Below are 26,410 nucleotides of genomic sequence, written 5' to 3' on the forward strand. Positions count from 1 at the left end.
AATTACCAGCAATATAAAGTTGAACTTTTCTTTAGGTATATTCAAAATCGTACACTTTTTATAATAAATTATTATCAAGGTAAATCTAATAAAATTGTGTTACCAAGCTTTGTACTATTATGTATGTAAAAGATTTCACATAGTTAATTATAAAAATAAATTGCATTATGGTGGCCATTAGGTATTTTCCATAAAATTATAAACGATATTTTAAAATGTCAATAGAAAATCTCCACGTATTATGTATGACAATATTTACTGCAATATTAATTTAATTAAAAATGATTCGTCTACGTTATTATGAATAAGTACATACGTCAAAAAAGTTATTATACTTTTATATGACCTTAATTACAAAGATAAATGATTTTCAATAATTATGTATAGTGGCCACTTATACGAAGTTAAGAATATTAATTAAAATAATAAAAGGTTAAACATATTGGTCACGTGTACGTGTTCCAAACTTCTATCTTGTTGTCTTCACAACCCGGCGCCAATCCATCATCACGCACCTCCTGCATCTCCCGGCAGCTAAATATCCTCTCACGTCAGCCAATGTCCTCCAGCACCATCGTCACCCGGCAGCTACGCCCAGCACAGTTTCAAAATTTCTTCATTTATAGGTATAACGCGGCTTCCATCTTACGCCATCCAAAATTTGGTTTCCATAATTCACCATAATGTTCACTTCATATTTGATTTGTAGACGAAAGTCTTTTGTAATTCGGTCCGTTCACATTTTAAATTTTATTCGCGAATTCACTTTTTATTTATTTAATGATTTATTGATTGCGCAGCGCTGCCCGTAGGCAGCACTGGCAGGGTCGCCATGTAATGTGTGACGTTCGGGAGACACAATAAAACAGTTAGATGTGCGCACTGTAGGTTTAATTGTCCGAATGAAGATTATCCTAAGCTTATATACTAGTGGTTTATGCCTAATATGGGGAAAGGATGCGTACACACTACACACCAAAACATACGGATTTCTCGGGAAAAAATAACGAGCACTTGCAGAGCCCGACGCCTCGCCGCGTCCGTCGCGCGCCGCATCAAATATTCTAGCGATATCGATTTCCAGATATTAGCGAAGGTTCTGCCGTGGTTCGTGGTCGGTGGCCGCTGGTGCGGCGCGGCGGTGGTGGCGGGAGGTCCTCGGTCGCCAGCCCGCACTGCCAGCGGGCTCCTCGCTAGTCCCGCGGCACGCGCTCCCGTGTCACGGCCACTGGACTGGAAGAAACGAGTCTGCGAAGTGATTTAGGTGAGCATGTTTTGTAATGTTTTGAAAGGAAAGTGCACATTCAGCATGACAATCTGTTTTCGTTATGCTTTATGAACCGTGAATCAAAAAAGCGCTGCGTTGTGACTTGTACATAATTGTATCTAAAAGAATCTTGTAAATTGTAAATAACTCCAATTGTTTTTGTAACATAGCGATCTTTTTTGTTTGTTGACGTTTACTTTTTATTAACATTGATGACACGAGCAACAAAACTTGTGCAGTTTTATCTAATTAATGTGTCTCGTCTCGTACTAAATGGAAATGGCCGGCTGCTCCCCGATTACCGAAGCCCGAACTTATCTTGAAGACTTTTCGCATTTAAATTGACTTAACTGGGAATTGAACTTCTATGCGCTCAAGCTTGGCGGATTTAACTGCTTCACTCCATCGGAGCGTAACACTGCAATGTCGAGTTTTAAAACATGTACCAAGTGTATTGTTTTTGCACAGAATTGTAGGTGACACTTTGGCGAGCATCGTTGCAGAAGGATTGGATGGATTAGATTCTCGGAAATCAATTTGTGATCTTAAAATGCGATGAACGGCTTCCAGGTCCCATGTTAGGAAGTAACCACGTGACTATGACTATGACTATGTATTCGCTGCGTTCAAATAACTACTAATATGATATTAATTTATTTGAATGCAATAGAGTGAGCTGACGCTCTCGTTTGGTGACGCACGCGGTCAGTAGGTACCTACTTACTTAGCTACAGACTGACCCACTGAGTCAGGTTTATGAAAATTGCTCACGCTTTGAAATATTTAAAATAGTACTTTGATTAGGTCAAACATAGACAATTATGAGGTCAAATAATTAGATGGGGGAAAATAAATCTGCTACATCCATGTCTACCGACAAACATGGTGCACTAACTATTGGTAGCTTCATACATTTTCTCACAAAGAATAAAAATTATTAAACTTAGGTAACTCTCTCAAAAATAAAATATAGATATAACCAGTGAATGCCAGTGATTAACAAGCTATCAGCTATACAGTCAGGCGAATCAGTCAGCTGAGCTAGACCCAATCTCCCCCGCAGAGAGACCCTAATTAATGAAGTAATCCGTCAATGGCGGCGAGGACGCTGACCCGCTCCGGCTCTCTCTGCGAAGACTAAGTAGCGCAAAAACACATGAAACGGGTTGCCTTATTACATTACGTTTACAATACGACGTGTATTATGTTAATCTTATGATCATTTAAGATTTATCTCAACGCTTTACTAGGTATAAGTTCTATATGTACGGTTATTTTTAAGAGAAATCTACCGCCTATATTTAATTTTATAATTGTAACCCCACCGATAAACATTCTCTATGTTTTAAATACTATAAATTCTGTAAAATAAAGTCCTACTAACTATGGATGTGACAGACTGCTTGCGTGTGTGGGGTGATACGGTGTATAAGGTTCTATTTCATAGAAATGCGCAAGTGACAAATGTAGAGTCGGTTTACTACACGGTAAAGTACAGGTGAATCTAATAAATTAGATGTATGTAATGTAGGTACGATAATTTATATTAATTACTATTAAAAGTAGAGCACTATATTTGTAGAAGTAGTTTTATGAGTACTGATTGTATAACACCACACCATAACATTTGTGTGAGCTGTTCATCTCCATGGCGGGGCCATCATTCATCTCCATCGCATTGTATGCGAAAATACTTGAAGACCGGTTCGCTCGAAACATTAGGAGAGAGTAGCAAACTGATTTTTAAGTTCACCTTGTGTAGTTATATCAAAGCGCGAGCTAGTTCAAAATCAAAATCAAAAATATTTATTCAGTTTAGACCACAAGTGGCACTTATGAACGTCAATAGAAAATAATAAAAAAAGAAAAGGTAACCCTTATTCAAAACTAGAATTTTGAAGCAAAACCTGAGGATTTTGATAAGCTTCGTTAAAGTTCTAAGTCGAATCGAGTTTTTAGCTAGGTGCTTTATATTAATGTGTTTTGAGATGTACATGTTTGTTGGTGTCGTTACCAGAAGTAACCTGTGGATATTTGCAGAGCTGCGTGCTGATGGAGGCGGTGTACCCGGCGTCGGCGTCGGCGCTGGCGCGCGGGCGGCGCCTGCGCAGGCCGCACCCGCGCGCGCGCACGCGCACCGTGCCCGTCACCTTCGCCGAGATCAAGGTGATGCCCCATGACTGCACTACTTACTGCACACAAGTACTACCACATCGCTGATGCTTTAAGTTTAGGTTAGCCTAGTAGACCGGAGGAGAGATTTTATCCGTCACCATTGGACCTGCAGCTGCGGTATTTTTGTCAGAAGAAAATAGAATAGTTTTCTTGCAGTGCAACTCAAATGATAGATACAAACCGAACCTAGTATACTGTGCTACTTTACCTAGTTAGTAAAGCTTCAGTGTGAGCTTGTTTGTACGCTTTTGTAGGTAGGTAATTTATGATGCGCTATGGACGGAGAAATAATAAAACGTGAACAACTACCTAGGGGATACTTACTCGTGGTACTTATCCATTTTTAAATTTTAACACTGGAATCTCAAATCAGATTTATCAAATTAATCATAATGATGTCAAGGTCTTACCAGGTGTGCAAATTAATAATGATATTGCCATTTGAGATGGAAGTCAAGGCCGACTGCTCGATTGAGTACTCTTAGTGCAATCAATTAAAATTGAAGGTTGGCGAAAATATAATCGACATTATGGTTTTAATAACTTTTATAAACGTCGACATCATTTCAAGGAGTTTGGGCGTAAGCGATGTTAATTACTTACGTTTACGAATTATTGTAGCTCTCCCTAACGTTTTGTGGGGCGCATCTTGATTATGTTATTATAAGCGCTTACGCGTCCAAGCTTACAATCGATCAACATCCGACGGCCTAAAATAGATGCTACTGAAGGTTAACAACTAAATTAACTACTAAATGCGTAATGACTTTAGGTAGATCATGTTCCAGACAGACAGTTCGCGTACATACTTCTATCTATGAGTATTACAATCGATTTATTGGAAAACAACGAACCACTTGTAATTTTTACAAGTAAAGTTGTAGAGAAAAAGAGAGAGTAGGTACATACCATGAGTTCCTGTCGTGTTCTGCGCCCGATCTAATATAGGTAAAGGCAGACCCTGGCTGGATGCTGTTTTTAAAAAATAAATGGACTTTGGAATGGAAACAGAGTTCCTTTTTTGCGACTGAATGGGTCATGTTTCTGAAGTTGATACTGAAATATGACCTAATGACGTTGATGATTGAAGGTCCTTATTATTTAGTAGGGATAGTGTAGCATATGCGAAAATAAATTTGGTTTCTTTGCTCATGTGATTGTAGCGCCTAGAGTGGGTGCATGTAGGCATAGAAAAAGTAACAGAACTAGTTCAACAACTTTCCGGGCTTATTGACATAATTATTATTTAAATGTTTACATCGTGTTCTCTCAATACCTTCCTCAGGAGGTGGACGAGGAGAACGAGGAGGCTTGCCCGGAGGCGGCGGCGGCGGCGGCGGCGGAGGAGCGGCGGCGGCGGCCCGACGTGCTGGACGAGCGCCTGGCGCGCCAGTTCGCCGAGTTCCGGCGCCGCCGCCCGCGCGCCGCCGCGCTGCGCGAGCGCGAGCCCGACGACGCGCCCGCGCCCGCGCCCGCCTCCGCCTCCGCGCCTGACGTGTCCCGCGCCGCACCCGCCACCTGAGAGCGGAGCGCGAGCTTGTTCCCATGGACAATTGTTGCTTGTACTCGAAGACGTCACACGCCCGATATTGATGGGAGGAAACTCCTTATTCAATTTGCAAACTGCATAGAAATTAGATAAAAGGTCTGCAAACGTGTTCTGCCGTCCAAGACAAGACTTAAATTTATATTACCTAAAATCTCCTGGATGACGTGTGTGTCGCTATCTTGTAGGTCACTATCCAAAGTTTGTTTGCTAATAGGGTAAGCCAGGCAATAATCACAGACTGAACTAAAATTAATTCAAGATGATACCTAGTTACCTACTCGCCTTTTGCTAGGTGTAAAGCTGCTTGGAGTGTACAGCTGAACACCAAAGACGGCACCTTATTGGGATTACAAACATAATATACTATGTATGTAGGTATTTACTTACTTAAAAAATTATGTGGAATGTTAATAATATTGGTGCATCTAAATTCTTTTATCGCCTGTTATTTAAAAAGTTGCTTTGCCTAGATAGGCTACAAAACACAGGGACTGACGAATTGTATTTTTTTTTAGTTTTAAGTGTAAATGTAGATTTAATTAATCTTGTAATCGTGTAGGAAACAATAACGTAGAGCGTTTGTTAACTGATTTATTTTACATTTAATGTGTTCCACGTGAAACTACTTGAAGTTGTAATGGTATTTGCGATTTGTTGTTGAAATTAAATAAGCGATTTCTTAAAAATCTTAATGATATCTACAAAGACTAACTAGATACTCATTGAAAGAGCCAATACTCACTGTCAGCGAGGAAATATAAGTGAAGACTAGGCTTAATAAAATCTTAGAGGATTTCAGTAAAACGTCCATCGTGTTCGACGACTTCATTTATTTATTAATGGCTTGTACAATAATTTAAATAACACTCTCAATCACTCGTCCTCGGACACATCAATAAATAGACATGGCTATGTACAACTAACTCTTAACATACTTACGGCTAACTATAAAATAGTTATAACAAACAATATATCTGACGTTTAACAATATATTCTATACATATTGTATACGGGGCGGGGCGTCGCACTACGTGTAACAGTTGTATACTACGAAGATCAATACAATACATCAGACGGCAGTTTCCAAGCTTATAATATAGGTATTATTCATAATGTACCTACTAATACTAATACTGCAAGTATAATATACTCGTACCTACCTACAGGTAAAAAATATTTGTAAATGCTTTATTCCTATTTATTATTACGAGGCATTAAGACTCCGTAAAAAATACTCTTGAGAACATGATCAATAAACTCTTTGTACTTCATAAAAAAACAAAGTAGAGAGTAGAGTTAAATATTTGAGTTTCAGACAGCTAATTTGATTTAGATGTTTCTGAGAAGGGTCTTGTTTTGGCACTTCGTAGTACGTACTAAGAAAATTATAATATTTAAGTCTCATAGTTGAGCATATCATTGTAGTAATTTAATTAAAATCACTGTTAATATTCTTATTATAGTTCCTATTGAGTGATTCTATGCCGTCGTACTTGACTGCTGGCAAAGGGTTATGCCCACTTAGTATGGGACCTTTGGCCTGAGGTGGACAGACATTACAGCATGTAATTTGTTATTTATTAAATAGTCTATACCAGTAAGAAACAGAATATAAATATCATTTTGTATCCAAGTCCTTAAAAAAATTTTTTTTGCTTAAGACTAGAAAGGTTAGAAGCAAATTAAACACCATTTTTTTATTATTATTATTTTAATGTGACTCATGGGTCAATAAAATATTGTCTAAGAACTAGGCAGGTGGAAATACATGTTCCTGATACCTTTCCCAGCTCAAAAACCACAAAATTGTCATAACATGAGCACAGCAACCTACTATTATTCGGCCAATATCAGGGCAAATGAATCCTCGTCCCATCATGTGTTTGTTGGGGCTCCACAGCATGTGTAGCAGCTCGATCAGCTCACTGCCACTTAAGGATGACATATTTGGTCAGATCCCCGCAGCTGAAACAAAGAAATTAATTATGGTATCATTCAAAATTCATTCTTTAAGATATTGAGATGTGATGTCAATTTTTATCTATCAGTAAGAAGTATTTGTATAGAAAAAAATATACACTTTGTTCAAATATATCAAGCCAATGTCTTTAATAAAATATAATGAAAATAATTATAAAAAAACTTACTTGACGAGGTGAAATCTGTTCCATTATTACATTATTTTCGAATATGTGATTCTCTTTCCGTGTTAATATGCAGTCTATAGAACGTATTTGTAACAAAGACAATCCACGTTAACTGTGACCAGTGCTAGTGGTTGCTTCTTCATTTGAAATATTATTTGTCCTTGATTGGTGCAGAGCCACACCGTGGCCACGGTCCAACATGAGTGACAACATACACTGCTGTTATCAATCTAAAAAAAAAGTTTTATTAGGATTATGGTAATCTACGGTAAAGGTAGTTGATCAAATACATTGTAAAAGGTATTCAACAAGTCCACACGCTCATTCAATAACTTACCAGCTGAGGAGTCATCCACTGACATTATAACCAACTGAACTTAATAAGCTCTAGGCTATGTCGCCTCCTCTGCATCATGTCAGCTATACAATTGATACATATCATAGGTTCCTCATGAGGTTGAGGAATTGCTAGTTGCATTATCCAAAATCGGGCTGGGGTTAACATTGGGGCTCGGGTCGGAGTCCATACGTAAGCCGTGGTCGGCGTTTAGGCAAGGTTCGATGTCCGAAAGTGAGCCATTGGTCATTGGTTGAGTGAGATTCGTAGTTCGAGAGTATGCCAGGGTCATCGGGAAGGGAAGCATCGAGGACCATGGTCAAAAAAATAAAGACGTCAAAAGGGAAACTTATACAACACTCTTCTGCTTTTATTTTGGCAAAGACTTGGTTTTGAGAACTAAACAACACTCACGATGAAAAATACAAAACAAAGCGAATGACAGATAACAGCTGTGACAATATTTTCAGTGTTGCCATGCTAATAATGTGGAGATGAATAAAAATAATCGATATAAAAATCGATTGTATTTTTGATGACTCGAAATAAGGTGTATAACAAGGTGTGTGTAAAATAAGGTTTCATTTAGTTATTTAAATATTTTTGGTAGTGTTATTAGAATATTAAAAAGGTTTTATAAATGTCATTTTAAATGAATACGTATTTAAAAAAATAATAATTGTCATAGTCAAACAACAATCGATATAAATCGATTCTTACCGATAAGATTCATTTTGGCAACACTGAAATGAGTGTTAAAGACAGGAAGTTGTAATTATCACATAAAGTACTATTTAAATTGGATTTTTATAAAGGCAAATTGATACAAAGTTACACTAAGTGAATACTTTAAAAATTAATTAAAAAATTTTGGCAAATTCATATTTTCATTAGCAGCTTGTCCACGCCAGGCCAGAAATGAACATTGTCCTTTAGTGAAAGTATTTGTTTCTAATTAGCTTACGTGACTAATTAATGGCACCAGCGAGACGACGTAGTGCAGGTCCCCACCCCTCCTCTCCTAAGTATCAATCATGTACATCATATAAAATTTATCTCTTTGTAGCAACGATCAAGATCCTTAAAGCTATTGTTATACTGGTAATCGAATACTGTGTTCTTTCGTAGTTATTCACAGATAAAGCATATTATTCAGCAGCATGGACAAATGTAGTTTATAAATAACAACAATACAATTTAATCTTTGTCAAAAATATACACTACATATCACCTATTGTAGACGTACACAGTACGGCCGGTACACACACTATGTTTAATATAGCGTAACGAGTGTAATCGTATTCTTAAACAGATCCTTGTCGTATAATTGTCTAAATAAATAGTTTATTTCGTTACAATATTTTATATTTTTATCCTTTTCTACTAAATAAACGTCTCGCGGACCGTTTAATACTGTACAAATTACATTTATCTTATTTATTTGTCAACTTCGTTTCCTACGTTCGCCGCCATTCTTCTCGAACAGTTCGGCGGTAGACGGCTCCGAGCGCGGCGCGCGGCGGATGACTACTGGACGGCTCCACGGGCGCTCGCACGCCGCGCACCGGCCGGGGAGGGAGGCTTCAGTCTTCGCGGGGCCCGGCGCCGGGCCGGGGCGCGGCCGGTCAGCGCGCGTCCGCCTCGTCCGGCGCCTGCTCCGGCTCCGCCGCCGACGGGATCGTCTGCAGGTGGCGCGGCGCCGGCAGCGCGGGCGCGCCCGGCGACAGCGGCGGCTCGTCCGCCGACACCGCCGGCTGGCGCGTCAGCCGCGGCCGCGCGCCCGCCGCCCCCGGCGGCGGCGGCGGCGGCGGCGAGCGCGTCGGCGGCCGGCAGCAGGCGGCGGCAGGCGCACGTGGCGCCGTGCTGGCCGCGCGACGAGCGCTCGTTGAGGCTGTTGGTGTTGGCGGGCGTCTGGCGGTTGCTGAAGTTGGACGAGTGCCGGCAGCGGCCGATGCCGCGCGTGACGCGCGACTCCTCGATGGCCTTGCAGACGAGCGCGCAGTCCTTCTTGAACTGCTTGGTCAGGATCGCGTACAGGAACGGGTTGCAGCACGAGTTGAGCGGCAGCACGAACACGGTGAACACCTTGGCCTCCTCGAGCGACACGAGCTGCGCGCCGAACGCGGCCGTGAGCGCGAAGAACGCGATCGGCGACCAGCACAGGAAGTCGGTGAACACGAGCAGCGCCATGCGCTTGGCGATGCGCGAGTCGTTGGAGTTCCAGGCCTGCGAGCCGCGGATGGCGCAGTACATCTTGAGGTAGCAGCCGAGCAGCACCAGGAAGGCCACGCCGTTGATGGCCAGCAGCGCCACCACGTAGCCGAGCGCCAGCGGCGTGCCGGTCTCGAAGGGCAGGCACACGGCGAACTTGCGGTAGTCGGACACGCCCAGCAGCGGCAGCGCGGCGGCCACCAGCGAGAAGGCCCAGCCCACGGCCATGACGGCGGCGGCGTGGCGCAGCGACAGGCGCTTGTTGAGGTGCATGGCGTGCGTGATGGCGTAGTTGCGCTCCAGCGTGATGACGGCCAGCGTGTACACCGACAGCTCGCTGGACAGCACGCCCAGGAAGCCGGCCAGCCGGCAGCCGCCCGACATCTGCCACGCGATGGCGTGCGCGCGGAACTCGCCCAGCGTGCCCGCGTCCACCACCGCCAGGAACCCTGCGAACGCAACGACGGGAGTGAGTCCGAGTCGTCAGGGAGCGGGTACCCGAGAGGCTCGACGAGGCGGCGCACCGAGGTAGACGCCCATGAAGAAGTCGGCGGCGGCGAGGTTGGTGACGAGGAAGCGCGGCACGTCGACGCGGCTGCGCGCGCACAGCAGCACGAACACCACGGTGCCGTTGCCCAGCAGCGCCAGCAGGAACACGGCCCACACGCCGCAGCGCAGCGTCCACCAGTCGAACAGGTCCACGCACGGCAGGAAGGGGCCTGGCCACACAGTGATTGTATTATTTACGAGGATGTAGCGAGCATGATTTTCAATTTATTTTTTAACATAACCTCAATCCGATTATAACCTCACTGCTTGAACGGACTTATTATTCTCCGTTAACTAACTAGGTGAGTTACCGTTAATGTAGTGCCTAATCTTTGCCTCATTAACGGACTAGTGGAGTTTCCGGAATAGTAGGTAAGTAATTGTATTAAGCTGCCTTAGACGTACAAGATTTATTACGATTGTTATAATGGACACCTGTTGAAGTGGAGCTACGAAAAGTTTCCTTTCGTAAACTCATCAATCTCGATCTACTTCGGAACTAATTTCAGTGCGTGCTCAGTGTAAAACACATCCATTTTTTGTAAAAAAAATACAGTGAATAATGAATAGTGGATACTGACCAGGCAGCGGCAGGCAGTGCACGCGGCGCGGCGCGTCGAGGCGCGCGTCGGCCGGGCCCGCGCCGCCCGCGCCCCAGCCCGCCAGCGCCGAGCTCGCCCCCGACGCGTTCACTGCGAGCAGGAACATCACGATATAAGGGTTAACATTAACCATCTTGAGTGATTACACTCAGCTACAGCAGTGCATCATCCAAAAACTTTAAGGATACACAATATCATAAATGTAGAAGTGTTGCGTTTCAGTACATGAATTTCGAAATCGTTTCGACTGTATGTTGCAGATTAAAAACATTGTCCTTTTATTCAGTACCTAGTTAGCTGCCAAATAACTAGGTTACTTGAAATAATTAACTTAACATTAGGTACTTCTTAGTAAGTAATTATATCATTAATTTTCATTCATCAAAGTTTTATACACCTTCCTTCTCGTTCTCCAAGCACAATATTAACCGATTCATAGTTCGAAGTTGACGTTCGAACTTGGAAAGTGTAAGTTGATCTAACAAAGATTAGGGCCCAGGTGTTCGCAGATTGTTGTTGTTTCGAAACTTCATCAGGACTACGACTTCTTCGTAAACTCAGGGGACATAGCTTCACTATCAATTTGCTAAAAATATCAGGTATAGTTTTTAGAGATGATTTACTTTTCGTCGTAGTTGTCGTAGCGTAGCCTCCACAACTACTACTGGATGGAGCAGCTACTCTCTCTCCAGACAGTGCTACGAAAGTCCCGTAGTTAGAAAGAAATTATCCATAAATCTATGTTTGCTACGGTCCGTAGCACATTGGGGTAGTCCGTAGCCTACGGACTACCCCAATGTGCTACGAATTTTCGATATTTGCTACGAGATAGATTGCTAGGAGTACCGGTCAGTGACTACGAACTTTTCCAATGCTGCATTATAAAACTATGAGTGCTTATAAAACCATAAAATAAAGTTATGAGTAGTTTGAGGTAAAATTGTTGAGTATTTACAAACTCTGATTATTATGTAGCTCGTAATGTTTGTGAACATTTCTTTGGCGAAATATACTCACACAGATGCGGCCAGATGTCGGTGAGGTTGGCCCAGGCGGCGGGGTCGAGGCTCTGCGGCGGCAGCAGCACCAGGTCGCTCAGGCCCTCCTCCTCCGCGCCCTCCGCCGCCTCCTCCATCAGCGGCATGAACTCGCAGCAGTGGTACGCGTACGAGAGCACCAGCGTCTACGGAAAATATTCATAACTTACTTACTACTAATAAAGTTACCTTTGGTTATAAAAACTTTAATTAGTCTTTTCCTTTGGCAGCCGTCTTGCGGCTCCAAGCTAAAAATATTTTTTCTCTCTGTTATACCTATCTCATAGATCGTAGTCTCCTGTGCTATAATTATTTTTCTGCACAATGTCGGCGTTAAACGCGATATGTAATTTTGATTTCGCCAAACGTACGCAAGGTTCTGGAATGGACCTACCGGGAATCGCAGCGTGTGACGTCCACCCACAAGGTGGACCGACGACATCGTAAAGGTAGCAGGGAAGCGCTGGACGCAAGCTGCTACCAATAGATCAACATGGAAAGCATTGGGGGAGGCCTATGTTCAGCAGTGGACGTCCTATGGTTGAAATGATGATGATGAAACATCCGGCAAATGCTACGAAACAAAATAGCTCTTTTATTAAAAGGACTGTAAAGCTGACTGTAATAAAGAACTTGATCGTTATAATAAATAAATATTTTTAGCCCACGTTTTTTCATTTCGATAATGTAGTAACAACGATAAAAAGTGATTGAAAGTTTAAGATAGGTAGCAATTTCTCAGTGGATAGAATATAAAGGCTATTAATTCTGGAGCCCTGCTTGATTAATGGCAATCGTTTCACAACGCTCGAGTGATCCCTATTTTTTTATCTCTATTTTTTCTTTCCCTGAACCTTCTTAAAACTGAGATGTCGTGCTACTAAGTACCTATAGATTTTGAAAATTATACAATATTTTCTGCCCATTTTTTCAGCATCAACCTTAATGAAAGTAGAGCATGTTATGCAATTGGGAAGTGTAAAACACCTTGAGGTGCAGCAGGGAACACGTCGCTAGTGCAGCTCCGCTCAGTACCTGTATCCGCGGCAGCAGCTCGGGCGGGTGGAAGCGGCGCAGCTGCGGGTTGTTGTGCGCCTTGAGGAGCAGCAGGCGCTGCAGCCCGCTGGCCGGCAGCCACGGGAACACGTCGCTAGTGCAGCTCCGCTCAGTACCTGTATCCGCGGCAGCAGCTCGGGCGGGTGGAAGCGGCGCAGGTGCGGGTTGTTGTGCGCCTTGAGGTGCAGCAGGCGCTGCAGCCCGCTGGCCGGCAGCCACGGGAACACGTTGTTGCCCACGTTCCTGGTGCAAGTAATGCCGGCCGTATAATTTCAATTAATTATAACATTAAGCTAGGGCCATTATTGCAGCTTGAGCAGGTTGCAAGTTTTTTAGGAGATAAATAAATTAAATTTGCATTTAGGTATTACAACAAAGAGTAGATATAAAGTTCTGGACAATAGCTTTATTTCATACGTATTACTTACAGGTCTTCTAACTTAGATATTGGCACGAAGGTTTCCATGTCTATGTGTTCTATCTGATTCTCTTCGAGATTTCTGAAACAAATCAAGCACTATTGTATCTTGATCACGTGCGACTTTTATAAAGAATAATCCGAGTAACGTTGAGTGTGTAGTATAAGATAAAAGGTTTTTCAGATATCACTCTTATTCTGTATCCCACTCAGTGGAACTACGAGTAAAACTTATTACGTAACGTCCCGGCGGCGGACACTGCCCGCCCCTCTCGCGACATTCATGAAGTTTTTCCAATTAACTGGCTCGGGCTCTCCCTTTGCATGTCTAATTGCGAATTGTTCGGCGCTTAGGGAAGCGGATGGCTTTTTAATAACGCACCGAACTGCCGAATGATAAAGTTTTCCGAGTCCGAAATTTCAATATCTTGTAGGCCAGCGGAGGATCTTCCGAATTACCATCCGTAACAACGTTGAATTTAAATGGCCTCTTATAATTCCAATTTTAAGCAAAGCGGTATCTGTATTAATATAAATTTTATTGGAAAATTTACATTTCGTTACGATCGCTTCAGGCTTCATTACGTGTGTAGAGTTGTAATTTGCATCGGCAGAGTGTTGACATTATAATTTGGCGTCGATTGTTATCAAAGTAAACAACGGGAACAGGAGCTTTGTAGCGGATTACATAACGTGGAAATAGTAACACTCGTGCCCCATTAGGGGATACTGAATAAGCTATTGTAAATACGGATCGCAATCAAGAGATACGGAGCGATAAACTGTTGCATAAATTGACTTTGCCATTCCGCCTGGCTGTGTTAAATACCTACATAATTATGTTCAAACTCATAAAACCTTTACAAATTATATTATGGTAGCAATAGCTTCATAAAGGGTTTGAATCATGTCGCTACCGGAGCGTTGAGTAGCTTCGGTGAAACGAACTAACTGTATTATGTAGAGGGCAGAGTATCGATAAAACCCACTTTGAGTTACTGCTGATGACTATAGTATTCTTGTCTATTTGCACTTTCTTTCTATCATATTTGTCAGTCGCAATAGCGAACGGGTTTAACGCTGAAAACCAGTTTCAGGACATCATTATTACAAAGTCCCGGATAGAAATGAGGCGAGCTTCTGAAACATTTTTCATTGTTTAGTTTTTTTCCATTTGTAAAGTAGTTAAAATCAATGTACAGTCGCGGAATAAAAAGGTTCGTCACCTTAGTGTCGGTTTTCGCTAGGTACTGTAAGAGTCAAACCTGCCAACATAACCGTGCAAGAAACAGTGCTGCTAACATTTAAATAAATATGACGTTTGCTAACGAATAAAGTTTTGCTTGTTTATTTTTCTATCCCATCAGTGCAATAATGTTACAAAATGTAGTTTTTTTTATTTAATAGATAATGGCAGGTTGAACCAACAAGAAGGTTTTAGTTTATCAATCATAATAATCTTCTTGACAAGTTAAATCGTCAAACAACTTGATCTGAATAATTTTGAACTTTACTGACAAACAGTTAAAGATTATTTTCTCTAACTCGAGATTATTCTGTAACATAGTTTCAAAAGGTAATAATAATATGCGCTCGCGATTCGTTGAAGGAATCAATTTGAAAACTGACGAACCTTTTCATTCCGTGACTGTACATAATATAATGTATGTGTCAACGTGAAATTGTGAACTATGTCAGTTTATAATATAACGCGTTAGATTTTATTGTAATTTAACTACGTCAGATTATAATCTGACGGAATTCACAATTTAACGGTGACATATGTATCACTCACAGCACTTGCAGACGCGGCGTGTGCACGAAGGCGTCGGCGGGCAGGCGGCGCAGGCGGTTGCGCGCCAGCAGCAGGTCGTGCAGGCGCGCCAGCCCGCGCAGCGCGCCCGCGCCCAGCGACGCGATGTTGTTGTCCGACAGCTCGCTGCAACACACGACAGTCACCCAGTGCCACTTCTTCTTCTTCGTCGCTACAATCTTGCCAGAGTGGTCGTGGTCGTCACACCCGCTCCAGTAGCAAGCCTCACAATCCATCGCCATTCCTCCCGCACTGCAGCCGTTCGAGTGCCACACCGACACCAAAAGGCTGCATCAAGCTCTCTATCCCCAAAGCTTATGTTTCATAATCTACGATGACATTATTAATTAAAGGCTCAATCAGCAATTAATATTATAATTTTATTATATGTTTTCTTTCAAATCTAATCCTTGTAACAAGGTTGCCATTGCTGAATTCGAAAGCAATAAAATATTATGGCAATGAAAGATTTTATTACCCGAGATGCGAAAAATCTTAAGAGCTATAAAATTTAAATCAACCGCTTTATCATCACAATAAAACGCTTGAAATGGATCAAAAAATCACTTAATAAAACCGAGACGTAAAAACTATTCTGTGGGTTTATTAAGTTAAAATGAGGAATTCTAATGAATAAAGTAAAATTCTTACAGCACGCGCAGCTCGGCGCACTCGTGCAGCTCGGGCACGCTCTCCAGCTGGTTCGACTTCACGTCCCTGCAACATGAAGCTCACACTCACATAAAGTTCCAAGAGTACAGGGGCCGGCGGACGACCGGATTAGCCGTCCTCTCTACATAGGGAACTGAAGCTGAAAACTATTAATTGCTGAGATATATTTGTTAAAGGTCTGTTTTATTCATTATTATCAATATAAATGTATAAGCATAGCTGGGCACCGTTAATCAAATAGTTAACTTCGTTAATCGTTAAACCGTTAATAAAAAAATTAACTTCGTTAAACGTTAAAACGTTACATTTCGTAATATTTAACGGAAGTTAACGTTAATCGTTAATCCGTTAACACATTTTCATGATAATAAAACGAAATAAATAATTAAGCAAGGTTCTAATAATTTCGAAAGCTTGTATCGCGCATGGAATTTATTCCTCTTTTTATGTTTGCGCTACAAGCTTTCGAAATTATTTGAACCATGCATAATGTACAATTATTTTTTTCGTTTTAGCACAGGTTTTAGTACAACTGCATTTCAAAATAAAAGCTTGTTTTTAAAAAAGTTTTTTAATTATTATAATTTTATTTTACACTTTTTAGTAGTATCTAAATCTCAGAGCCTTGGTTCAATTACAATACAATTTAGCACTAAAATGCTCGAAAAGACAAATCCAGCAAACCCAAACTCGATAAGTTTCCACCGTTTCGTTTAGGAATTCCTATGGCCACCTCCTCACTCCATCATCAGGACCCTGGACATCATCTAGTACTAAAGTGCTCGAAAAGACAAATCCAACGAACCCAAATTGGATGCGATGCTGCCGTTTCATTTAAAAGTTCCTATGGCCACCTCATGACTCCATCATCAGACCAGCTCAATGGTACCATAACATTGCTTTGTCTTCGTACTTACATAAGTATACCAAATTTCAGCTCAATCGGTTCAGGAAAACTGGTCTTAAATTCAGTTGCAAGAGTTGTTGTCTCACACATACTAACAAAGTGTCGTTAGTGATCTGTGTGCCTACCATGAGTTTACGTTCAGTGGGTCTAGACAAAGTGCAATTTATTATCGCAAACCAGTCGAAAAGTGGTCGAAAAGCCCCTTTTTGTATGGAGTTTTGACGGATTCTATTTTCGATTCGATCAAAAAGTGCGATTTGTCTAGGAGGTCAGGTGTGCTCGCTAGCGACTCTAGCGAGTACGTCAAAAATGTCTATGAAGATTATGTTTCTTGAAAGTAGCCGCTAGGGGCGCTGCACAATATGTCATACAATAGTGCTGATAACCAAATTTCAATTAATAATAATTACGGACAAAAAATAATATATGTCCGTCAGACAGATAATAATTAGAAAATATTCGACTGATATTTTTTATTTTCTTTCATAATTAAATAATAACAGTGCTACATCGAGTTGAAATGGCGCGATACGTCATGCTTGAGTAGAATTTTTACTCAAAAGTGACGTCACGCGACATTTCAACTCAATATAATAAATACTGTAATTATTCGATTTTGGAAAAATTAAAAATATGAGTCTAATATTTTCTAATTATCTGTCTGAGGGACTAAATAGAATTTCGATTCCATTACCCAGTCATCATCCCTATTAATGTCATTTTCTTACGCAGTCGCTAGCGAGCACGCCTAACGTAAACTCATGGTAAGCACACTGGTTACAAAAACTGTTGTTTTGGCTTCTGGAAGTTCTGGAACCTCGAGCTTACTTGTCAGAACGCGTTTTTCTAACGTTTTTCAGCGTGCCTGCTGTATCTTTTTGGTAAATAGTAGGTACTGGATTAACGATTAACGGACTTAGGATAATTTAACGGAAGTTAACGAGTCCGTTAACATTTTTCAAAGTTAACTTAAAAGTTAATCCGTTAATAGAAATGTTAACTTCGTTAATTAACGATTAACGGATTAACGAGTTAACGCCCAGCTATGTGTATAAGATGGGATAAAGTAACATGATAAAATCTCTGTAACAAGTGACCAATTGTCTGGCTTACCCTAAGGAATGGTACGACAATTGAATACCGATCGGCCGTATCTAAGGTCGCGAGTTACGACCGGCCGCGCGCTCGCAGCGCGCCGCAATCGCGCCATCTGCGTCTACCCACCGTCCGCTATTTGTATTTGTCCGACCCGAACCCAACGGAATGAAATGAATTCTACTTATTTGCATTTATATTTATTTAAGTATGTCGACACGACGCACGGAACGCTTATCTACACTGGCATCCAATTGCGATAGTTTCAGTGAGAAGGGTGTAGCATAATAAGTGATATTGTTTCGGACTACATTGTGTATGTTATATTATAGCTATGGTGTACGGTTCTTAGCCACAAAACAAATGATACATCATCAGTTTCAGAAAAGACAGAACTGTAACTTATTCTGTAAACAACACCGTTACATTTCGCCGTTTTGTCGTAAAAACAAAAGAGACCCACAAACAATAACAGGATCGTGTTTTCTCGTTAGCAAATAGATCTTGTTCGGCTTCGGGTGAGGGCCCAAGATTTTCCACGGTAAGCTTGTGAGCGTAGGCGAGGCGGCGGCGGAATCCTGCAGCTCCGCTGGCGCCCGGGTTATGCAAAGCACGCGGCGCTGGCGGATTACCGCCCGTGTCGCGCGGTAATACCCCTCAGTGTGGATGTTTAGTTCACTCACACGACCTTGGTGTATAGGTACGTATACGTCCTTAAGGTTACTCACCTTGATAGCTAACGTACGAGTACAATCGCTCGATTCTATTTTCTATGAAAAGATAAGTTATTTTAGCAAGAGTATGATTGTATAATCATTTCGTTTTGTTGCGCCTTGCGGACTTGCGGCACAAATAACGACCACTCATCAACGGGATATAACCAATTTATGTTTAAAAACAATTTGTTTCTGTCAGTGCCATGTTCAATGATCAATGAAGGATAGGTCACCTTACTCGTTTAGTTTTTCGGATATTTTAAGTAAGTATCGAATAGTGGTACTGACAGCGTGCGCAGCTGCGGCGCCTCGGCGCACAGGCGCGGCGGCAGCGCGGCGAGGCGCGCCCGGTCCGCGCGCAGCGTGCGCAGGCGCGTGGTGCCGTTCAGCGACGGCAGCTCGCGCAGCCCGCGCGCCTCCGACAGGATGCTGTGGGGAGGGACCATTGGTTAGTGTATTGCGTGCACTATTTCTTATGAAAATCGTTCTCAGACCGCAGAGTAACAATAGTGACCTTATGAGATTCAATGGCAGCATGGAAGCAGAACGCGAAAGTCACCTAAGTTATGCATTAGTTTTAGACGCGGCGGCTGTCATCTTCGAAAGTATTCATACATGCATTGTGCAGTTGCCGCTGCGGTCCGCATCTGCGGCCTCGCGAGCTGCGACACTGTGCTCTACAGTCGGCATTCCGCGCTCAATACCCACATTATGTAAGTAAGGGATGGAAACACACCAGCATACTTTTTAACCAAAAGTTATAAGTTACCTACTGCATTTACTGATATTTTAGGACGTCAAGTTAACTGTCTAACTTTTGGCATAAAAATTAAACGATGGTGTAGCTGCCTCTAAAAATATTATTTTATGAGTTCCAAAAGTTAAAACGAACTGATTTCAACTTTCAACTGTAAGAAAGAATCAAAGATTCATTCTTACATATCGGAGATCTCCATCTTTACTACTTTTACGTATAAACCTGTTAATAACTTCCTTTTGGATTTTATGGCTACGATAACAAGGATAAAGGCAAGAGAGTTTGTTCATGATTATCTGAAACAGAAGTTCTTCATTTTATTGAATTGATGTTTATGCTTTCTAAGACTTGACAAATGTAAAATTGACTATCAAAACAATACTATAGTAGTTTAGAATACACAATGTTAATTAAATACTTATTCAAGAATTATTTTATTTAAGTATATAAAATTTTAAACAGAAAATTATAAAATATTAAGCAGCAAAAAAACATTTGTTGTCAGGAGGAGTGCTTTCTAAATTGTGTTAATTGAGGACACATTTGCCGGTGATTCGGAAGCTCAGTTGGCATAAACCGCCGGATCTGTTGTTATTTATTTTCGGGTCAGCGCGAGCGACTTCCCTCGCCTCGGAAATGAGATTACTCCGGACGAAGTAATCTCGGCGGCTGTCCACCCGATCGTGTACAACTGTACATCTGTAGGTTCGAAGAGAGCCGATGGCGGCTGCGAGGGCCGTGAAGGGCGCGGAGGTCGCCGCGATCACTCGCGCGACCTTGGCCCTTTATTTGCGGACGAAAATAAGAGAGTTCGCGCAACACTGGCAATAACAAGGACGATGACTTTTGTTGACGAAACGAAAGCGGATGCTGCTGTCATTTGGTGCTGATGGAGTCTCTACTATTATGCAACTTACGTAAGCTCACACTCAATTATTTTGTATAGAATAAAAAGGTTCTTTGTAATAAAATTCTGCGCCAGTTTTCCGTACATCTAAACAGGTTCCGTATATGTAAAAGGCTCATTGGATTTACGAGTAAAATTTGTTGTTGACTAAATATTAGGCACGAATTATCGTAATTTTTCATATTAAAACAAATAGGCTAGGCTTGTTTGTATGGAAAATCTGATGAATAGTCACTCGATTTTAGCTGAAATTAGACTCTCCCATAAAATTTAACTTGATGTTCATCCCGAACCCTATAAGTAATTACGTGGAGTATGGGGCAAGTACTACACATTATTCTGTGGCGATATATCGACGTCTCGGCTCTCTGGCGCAATCGTCGTAATTTTTTTGCAAGGGAGATGAAACGTTCTAAAATTATAAATAAACGTTTTGGATTTATTATCATCTTCCATCCTTCTTTATTACCAACTAGCTTTCCACCCGCGGCTTCGCCCGCGTGGAATTTTGTCTGTCACAGAAAAACAATATCGCGCGCGTATTTGCTCACCGTTTAGACCTACCCTGGACCACAAAAAACATTTTAAAACCAAAATCAGCTCAATCGGCCCAGCCGTTCTCGAGTTTTAATCAGACTAACGAACAACAATTCATTTTTATTTATATAGATTAAGATGCTGAGTTCCATCTCAGAGCCATTACATATAAATCAATTTGCAGACTCTATCTAATTATACCGTTGTAATAGGCCACGTGGAACGGCGCGCTTGGAATAGTCGGTAGGTGCGTTTGTATTAGGCATGAAATAAATTTATTAATATTATAGATAATGATGAGAATTATAATATCGTATTAAAGTTGCCACAGTGACAAAAAAAGCTGATTCTATTCATAACAACTTGTTTCTCTTTATCATGTAGGTAATCATATTTTTTAAGTTCACATGTACGAGGGGCGCATAACAGATGTAATAACCCATCTTAAAAAGGTGGAGGAAAGATGCGAAAAATAATAATAATAAATCATTTATTTGCCAGAATACGGTTACAAATGGTTATAAAAAGAGAAGTTACCAACATATTCTAACGTACATACGATGTGCAAATAGCCTAGTGTATTAAAAATGCCGATAGAAAAGTATAAAAATTATATTTTTCTATTTAGTCTCCTTCTACTACAACGGACTTCTTACATTTGTGTAAAAGAGCTTTTAACCCACTGAAAAAAAATTCACAATCTTTGCCTTCGAAATGAGCCTTTAACGCCGCCTTCATTTCTTTGTCACTCAAAAATCTTCGTTCCTGGAGGTCTTTTTTCCAATTTGAGAATTTAGACAAAATAGCTAGGGATTCGGACTATACTGTGTGGTGGGTGATTAATTTCTTGAAATTCAGTTTTACCCGAGGCAAGCCCTGCAACATGCGCGGTGTGCGCGGGCGAATTGTCTTGCAATAACAGATTTCCTTTCGCCAGTTTGCCTCTTAATATTTCAACAACCACTTGACGCACTCTTATCAGCAGTACAGCATAATAATCCCCGTTTATTGTTGTTTTTTTAAATAGGTAGTCAATTAATAAAATTCCTCCACAATCCCAAAAAAAGTGGCTATGAGCTTGGGTGTCGATCGCTCCACTTTGAATTTCCGCGGCGGCGTGTTCCCTTTTGAATCCATTGCATTGACTCTTATTTTGACTCTAAATCGTACTGCCGGATCTATTATTATCAATAGTGACAATGTGAGAAAAAAAATTGTTAGGGTTATGGCCAAAGATGTCCTAAAACTCCTGTGAAGTTGTGACTCGACGCTGGTTGTCGAGCGGCGTGAGCATTTTTGGCACCCATCGCGTGCTCCCCTATTTCATGTACAAATGAGTATGAAAAATATCGCTGATACGTTCCTTGCTAATGCCTATGGCTTCAGCTATCTGTTACAGCTTAATTCGCTGATCTCTAAAGCAAGATTCTATAAATTTTCATTATTTTATTCGTTAATGGCGAAATCTGGCCGCCCTGACTTGCGGTCATCTTTTAGCGACTCTCTGCCATGCTTGAACTATCGGATACAATCTTTCAAGTTGGAAAATGAAGGCCCAGACTCCCCATAAACTGTAGACATCTCTTCAAATGTTACCGTCAGCGTTTTGTTTCCCTTTTTGTGGAATTTTATGACAACTGTGTACTTCAATTTCGTACATTGCGCGGATGACTGAGACATGATGATGTTTACGGATTAATTACTAAAAGCGTGATGACGCTAATGAAATGAAACTTGGTACATATACTAAGGAGGTTATTGGCAAATTAATGAAATTTAGTGCGAGTCAATAATAGTTGAATAATAACACTTGAAGATACTTAGGCTCAAAACTTTTCAGCCGCCCCTCGTATGTATTAATTCTTGCTGTTTGTTTTCTCAATAAAGAAAAAAATGAATAGATAATACGCGTATACCGAATACCAATTTGTATGTAATGTACAACATTACAGAACAGTAACAGATGTCGACTTAGGCTTCACAGTCCCAAAGGTCTATGTTCATGTAATTCGCTCCGTTACAGGCTACGAGCGCGTATCGGCATCCAAATCTCTCGAGTGGCGATTGCTCCCAAAGGGTGCCGCCGCGACGAAGCCGAAAGCTTTCAATGTAGAGTCACCACCGCCCGTGACGTCAGACATCTGAGTACCGACATGCAAAACTGTGTACTTACTGTGACCGGATGATTCAGCACGTGTTTTATTATCTCTCTACGACTGCTGGTTCTTATAAAGACGTGTAAATTCTTGTATTTGATTGCCGTGTAATTTTGTATCATCTTTTTGGGAACATGTTCTTTGGCACACTTTTATTGAATGTTAATTTAACTACTAAGCTCTTGTTTTTAAACAGTACCTCTTGATCCTTTTACCAGTGCCTTTGTACGTAAAAGACGGCCCTAATTGGTTTAAAGACAATTTTGATTCTTCGTAGCTTATGGTCAGTTTTCATTACCCACAGGAAGGCGACCTAGAAAACATGGCTTTCGGTGACGCGTGTTTCTCAGTGCCATTGTGCCGGATTAGTTGGTCCACGCGTTGACCTCCCTCGTCTACGCTCGCGCCGTGTCGCGCTCGTGGGCCGGCGAATGAATGGGCTCGTAAGTTCGGCGACGAGGCGAGGTCGCGGCCGCCCGCTCCGGACGCCCGGCGCTGCGACTGGATCCACGGCTCACAACAATCATGCCTTAATAGGCAACGCAGATTGATGACTTGCCAAAAATAGAATACCTGTGTCGCATCACCATTTCTTTCCATCGTATGGGTTGTTGTAAACACAACAGTTTAACAAGATGTCGTTGTAGACTTTGCTTCTACAAGCTTACTTGAGCTTTAAGCTCTCAAAAAAGAGCCAATTTGAACATGTGAAACGTATTGTTCCTATAATATTCATAAACTTGCCTCATGACAAAGACAAGGAAAGTAGGTAGAAGTATAGCTTGTCACAAAATTTGAATAAGCCCACCGGCCAGATGTGCAGTCATGGCGAAACGCACGCGACGGCGGCCTGACGCGCCGCGACGGGAGCGTCCGGCCGCGGCCACCGCTCGCTCGCAGCCCTCGGGCGGTCTTACCATACTCATAAACTTTATAGTGTATTTAACTTTTTGCGAGGTTTATCACCGCTATAACTACTAGTGACCGGTTTTGCGTAATAGTATTTTTTTACCATGATTTTTTTGTCGAGCGGCTATTCTGGTTCAATGAACACCATTCATATTTACTATTTTTTTATATTCGTTGAAGTTATTGACTTAGATGTTGCTCATTTAGTTTGAAATACTCGTAGATGATATAAGTAATGAAGTTTATTGACGTGTGACGTTAGGCTCGCTCGTAGAGTACACCGGCTCGCAGAGCTTTTGATTGGAAAGATGCAACGGTAAAATGCGGAGTCAATGTTTTATGGTAAAGCTAAAAAGTCAATATAATAATATTGCAAAAGTGAGGATTTGAGGTACGAGCGGTACTCACAGCACGGAGAGGTGCGGCAGGCGCTGCAGCGCGAGCGCGTGCAGGCGCGACAGCGGGTTGGCGCGCAGCTCCAGCCGCGCCAGGCGCCGGCAGCCCGCCAGCGCGCCCGCCGCCACCACCTCCACGCGGTTGCTCGCCAGCGACCTGTCACAACATGCTTCATGGGGTCTGCAGGCAAGTGATAGCCCGTTCACCGCTTGCGACTGCGGCTGAGCGGCGCTGCTGGCGGAGCGGTTTGCTCTAGGCTCCAAATAGCGAGGGATGCCTAATACAGTATGCTATCTAATATAACAAACACAGCTTCCTACGTTTCAGCCAAATGATGTGTGACATATTATAATTTACACTTATAAATATTCATCACAGAGATAGAGGACCAAAAGGATCGCTTCATGAACATGGTATACGTATATTTTAAAACAAACATATAATGGTAGTGTATTTCTGTGAAATAAATGAATTGAATTGATACAGAGGTACATAATTGGATTCCACCTCGGTATTTTGTTCACGAATCTCTCGTCGGCGTGGAACGTGATAAATATCTTGGGCTTAATCTAAATAAACAAAAATAAATTATAATCTCGTTTCGAGAATCCAAAATATTTTTTGCACGCAATTCGGAGCCGAAACTTCAACATTTCCCTATTTAAGGTTAACATTGAGCGGCACTCACAGGTCTTCGAGCAGCGGCAGCAGCTGCACGGCCGGCGGCACCTCGGTCAGCAGGTTCTCTTCCAGGCGTCTGCGACAAACACACAAATTATGGCAACTTTAAAATTATGTTCACTTTAATGGGTACTTATAATGCGAAAGCTAACTACCTAGTACTCATTATCGCACTCGACAGTTAAAATTATACGACTGGCTATTATTTCTTTATCTAACAATGATAAAGGACAAAACCCAAAAAGACCATTTCAATGAACGATAATGTGGCAAAGTAGCCGAATAACGGTGGTATTTGCATAGAATTTGAACGTGTGGCGAAAACTGATTGATAAAGTGATATAAGCCGCCTAACTGTACATATTAGATGTAGCACGTTTTCGTCAGAGTGAAGCCGTTACTCCAATTTATAGCCTCCCGCATCGACAAGGCTAGGCGTCGACAATGCGTCGGGTTCGCACCGCAGTTCGCACGTAACAAATCGCAAGTGATCGCGGCCGCGTCGCGCGTCGCTGCGACCGGCGCTTGACGACGGGCAATTTGTTCGCCGCAGATAAGTGCCATCGAGGGACACGTTGATGGGTGCTTGCTACCTTTAGGGCTGGGGGAGTAGTGAATAACTATCAACGGACTGAGAATTCCTTACCTTCCTGTCTGTAAAACTATTACTTAAGACTCAGACTCAAAAGCCTATTTTTTGGGAACTTTTAAACATCAGGAGAAATTATAAAAAAGTAAACAATCTATAGCGGCCTTGGGATCTTGATTCATAGCGTTATAATTAACGTGGTCGTAAGGACCAGAGTGTCTATTAGGTAGGTATTCCGTGGTACAGTTATTAATTTTGAGCCATTTAAGCTTTTAAAGAAAACAAATACAATGTAAATAATCTTTGACTCGACGTTTTGTTTGATTTAGCTACAAGCTTAGTGAGTATATCATGGCACCTAACTAAGACGCCAACCCTACGGAGGATGAGCCTTCACCCGCGCCCGCAGTGATCACCCGCCAGATTTATGGCCGCTATCCGCCGCCGCCACGCGCCGCGATTGTTCCCGAACAGTGTGCCGCCCGCTAATGTTATTATGATCTACGACTACTTATGATCAACTCAAGTTGTTAGGAAGTGCGCAAAGAAATTTTCCCACATAACAGGCATTAATGTGAAACTAACGTTTAGGTATCATTCCAATTTAAACTAAGTGAATACTTACCACATTATAAGAAGTTTAATCTTATCTTCCTTTTAAGCCGTGGCTTTGCGTATATTTATATCGTTACTAAAGTAAATCGCATTTCATACATGTTTTACGTCGTAAAAAGTGAAGAAACGATAATCGTGAGCCGATAATTTTCTTGTCGCTTTTATAAATTCAGCGCGCGTGTGCTTTAAAAGCTTTCACATTTACCGTACATAATAAAATTAGCCAAGAATCTTGCTGACTGATTTAAGTATTTGAATTTGCGATGGCTTAATAAAAATATATCACTGTGTAGACATTTGTATTAATGTTCG

At 41.7% G+C, this 26,410-nt stretch overlaps 2 protein-coding genes and 1 long non-coding RNA gene across 3 annotated transcripts in view; 1 reads left to right on the forward strand and 2 right to left on the reverse strand.

Annotated features, from left to right (window-relative positions):
* The first annotated feature begins 1,118 nt into the window (after positions 1–1,118).
* LOC114355804 (uncharacterized) lies at positions 1,119–6,257 on the forward strand. Its single transcript, XM_028308826.1, has 3 exons — positions 1,119–1,264; positions 3,308–3,433; positions 4,728–6,257. Exons 2-3 carry the CDS (start codon positions 3,320–3,322, stop codon positions 4,962–4,964), a joined length of 351 nt encoding a protein of 116 aa, XP_028164627.1. The 5' UTR covers positions 1,119–1,264; positions 3,308–3,319; the 3' UTR covers positions 4,965–6,257.
* Positions 6,258–6,878: 621 nt separating this feature from the next.
* Positions 6,879–7,881, reverse strand: LOC114355805 (uncharacterized). Its single transcript, XR_003656141.1, has 3 exons — positions 7,476–7,881; positions 7,139–7,368; positions 6,879–6,956 (listed from the first exon to the last, which is right to left on the reverse strand). It is a non-coding gene; the product is annotated as an uncharacterized LOC114355805 (long non-coding RNA).
* Positions 7,882–9,100: 1,219 nt separating this feature from the next.
* LOC114355803 (lutropin-choriogonadotropic hormone receptor-like) overlaps positions 9,101–26,410 on the reverse strand; it is a 48,133-nt gene continuing 30,823 nt past the window's right edge. The window contains exons 8-19 of the mRNA XM_028308825.1: positions 24,902–24,970; positions 24,226–24,369; positions 18,840–18,980; positions 15,813–15,878; positions 15,144–15,287; positions 13,359–13,430; positions 13,047–13,173; positions 11,855–12,020; positions 10,817–10,927; positions 10,211–10,405; positions 9,288–10,135; positions 9,101–9,244 (exon numbers count right to left, since the gene is read on the reverse strand). Of these exons, the coding sequence (XP_028164626.1) occupies positions 9,101–9,244; positions 9,288–10,135; positions 10,211–10,405; positions 10,817–10,927; positions 11,855–12,020; positions 13,047–13,173; positions 13,359–13,430; positions 15,144–15,287; positions 15,813–15,878; positions 18,840–18,980; positions 24,226–24,369; positions 24,902–24,970 (2,227 nt within the window). The remainder of the gene's footprint in view (positions 9,245–9,287; positions 10,136–10,210; positions 10,406–10,816; positions 10,928–11,854; positions 12,021–13,046; positions 13,174–13,358; positions 13,431–15,143; positions 15,288–15,812; positions 15,879–18,839; positions 18,981–24,225; positions 24,370–24,901; positions 24,971–26,410) is intronic.

Source organism: Ostrinia furnacalis, unplaced genomic scaffold (assembly GCF_004193835.3).
Source record: "Ostrinia furnacalis isolate ACB-3 unplaced genomic scaffold, ASM419383v2 OfSCF2515, whole genome shotgun sequence".
NCBI lineage: Eukaryota > Metazoa > Arthropoda > Insecta > Lepidoptera > Crambidae > Ostrinia > Ostrinia furnacalis.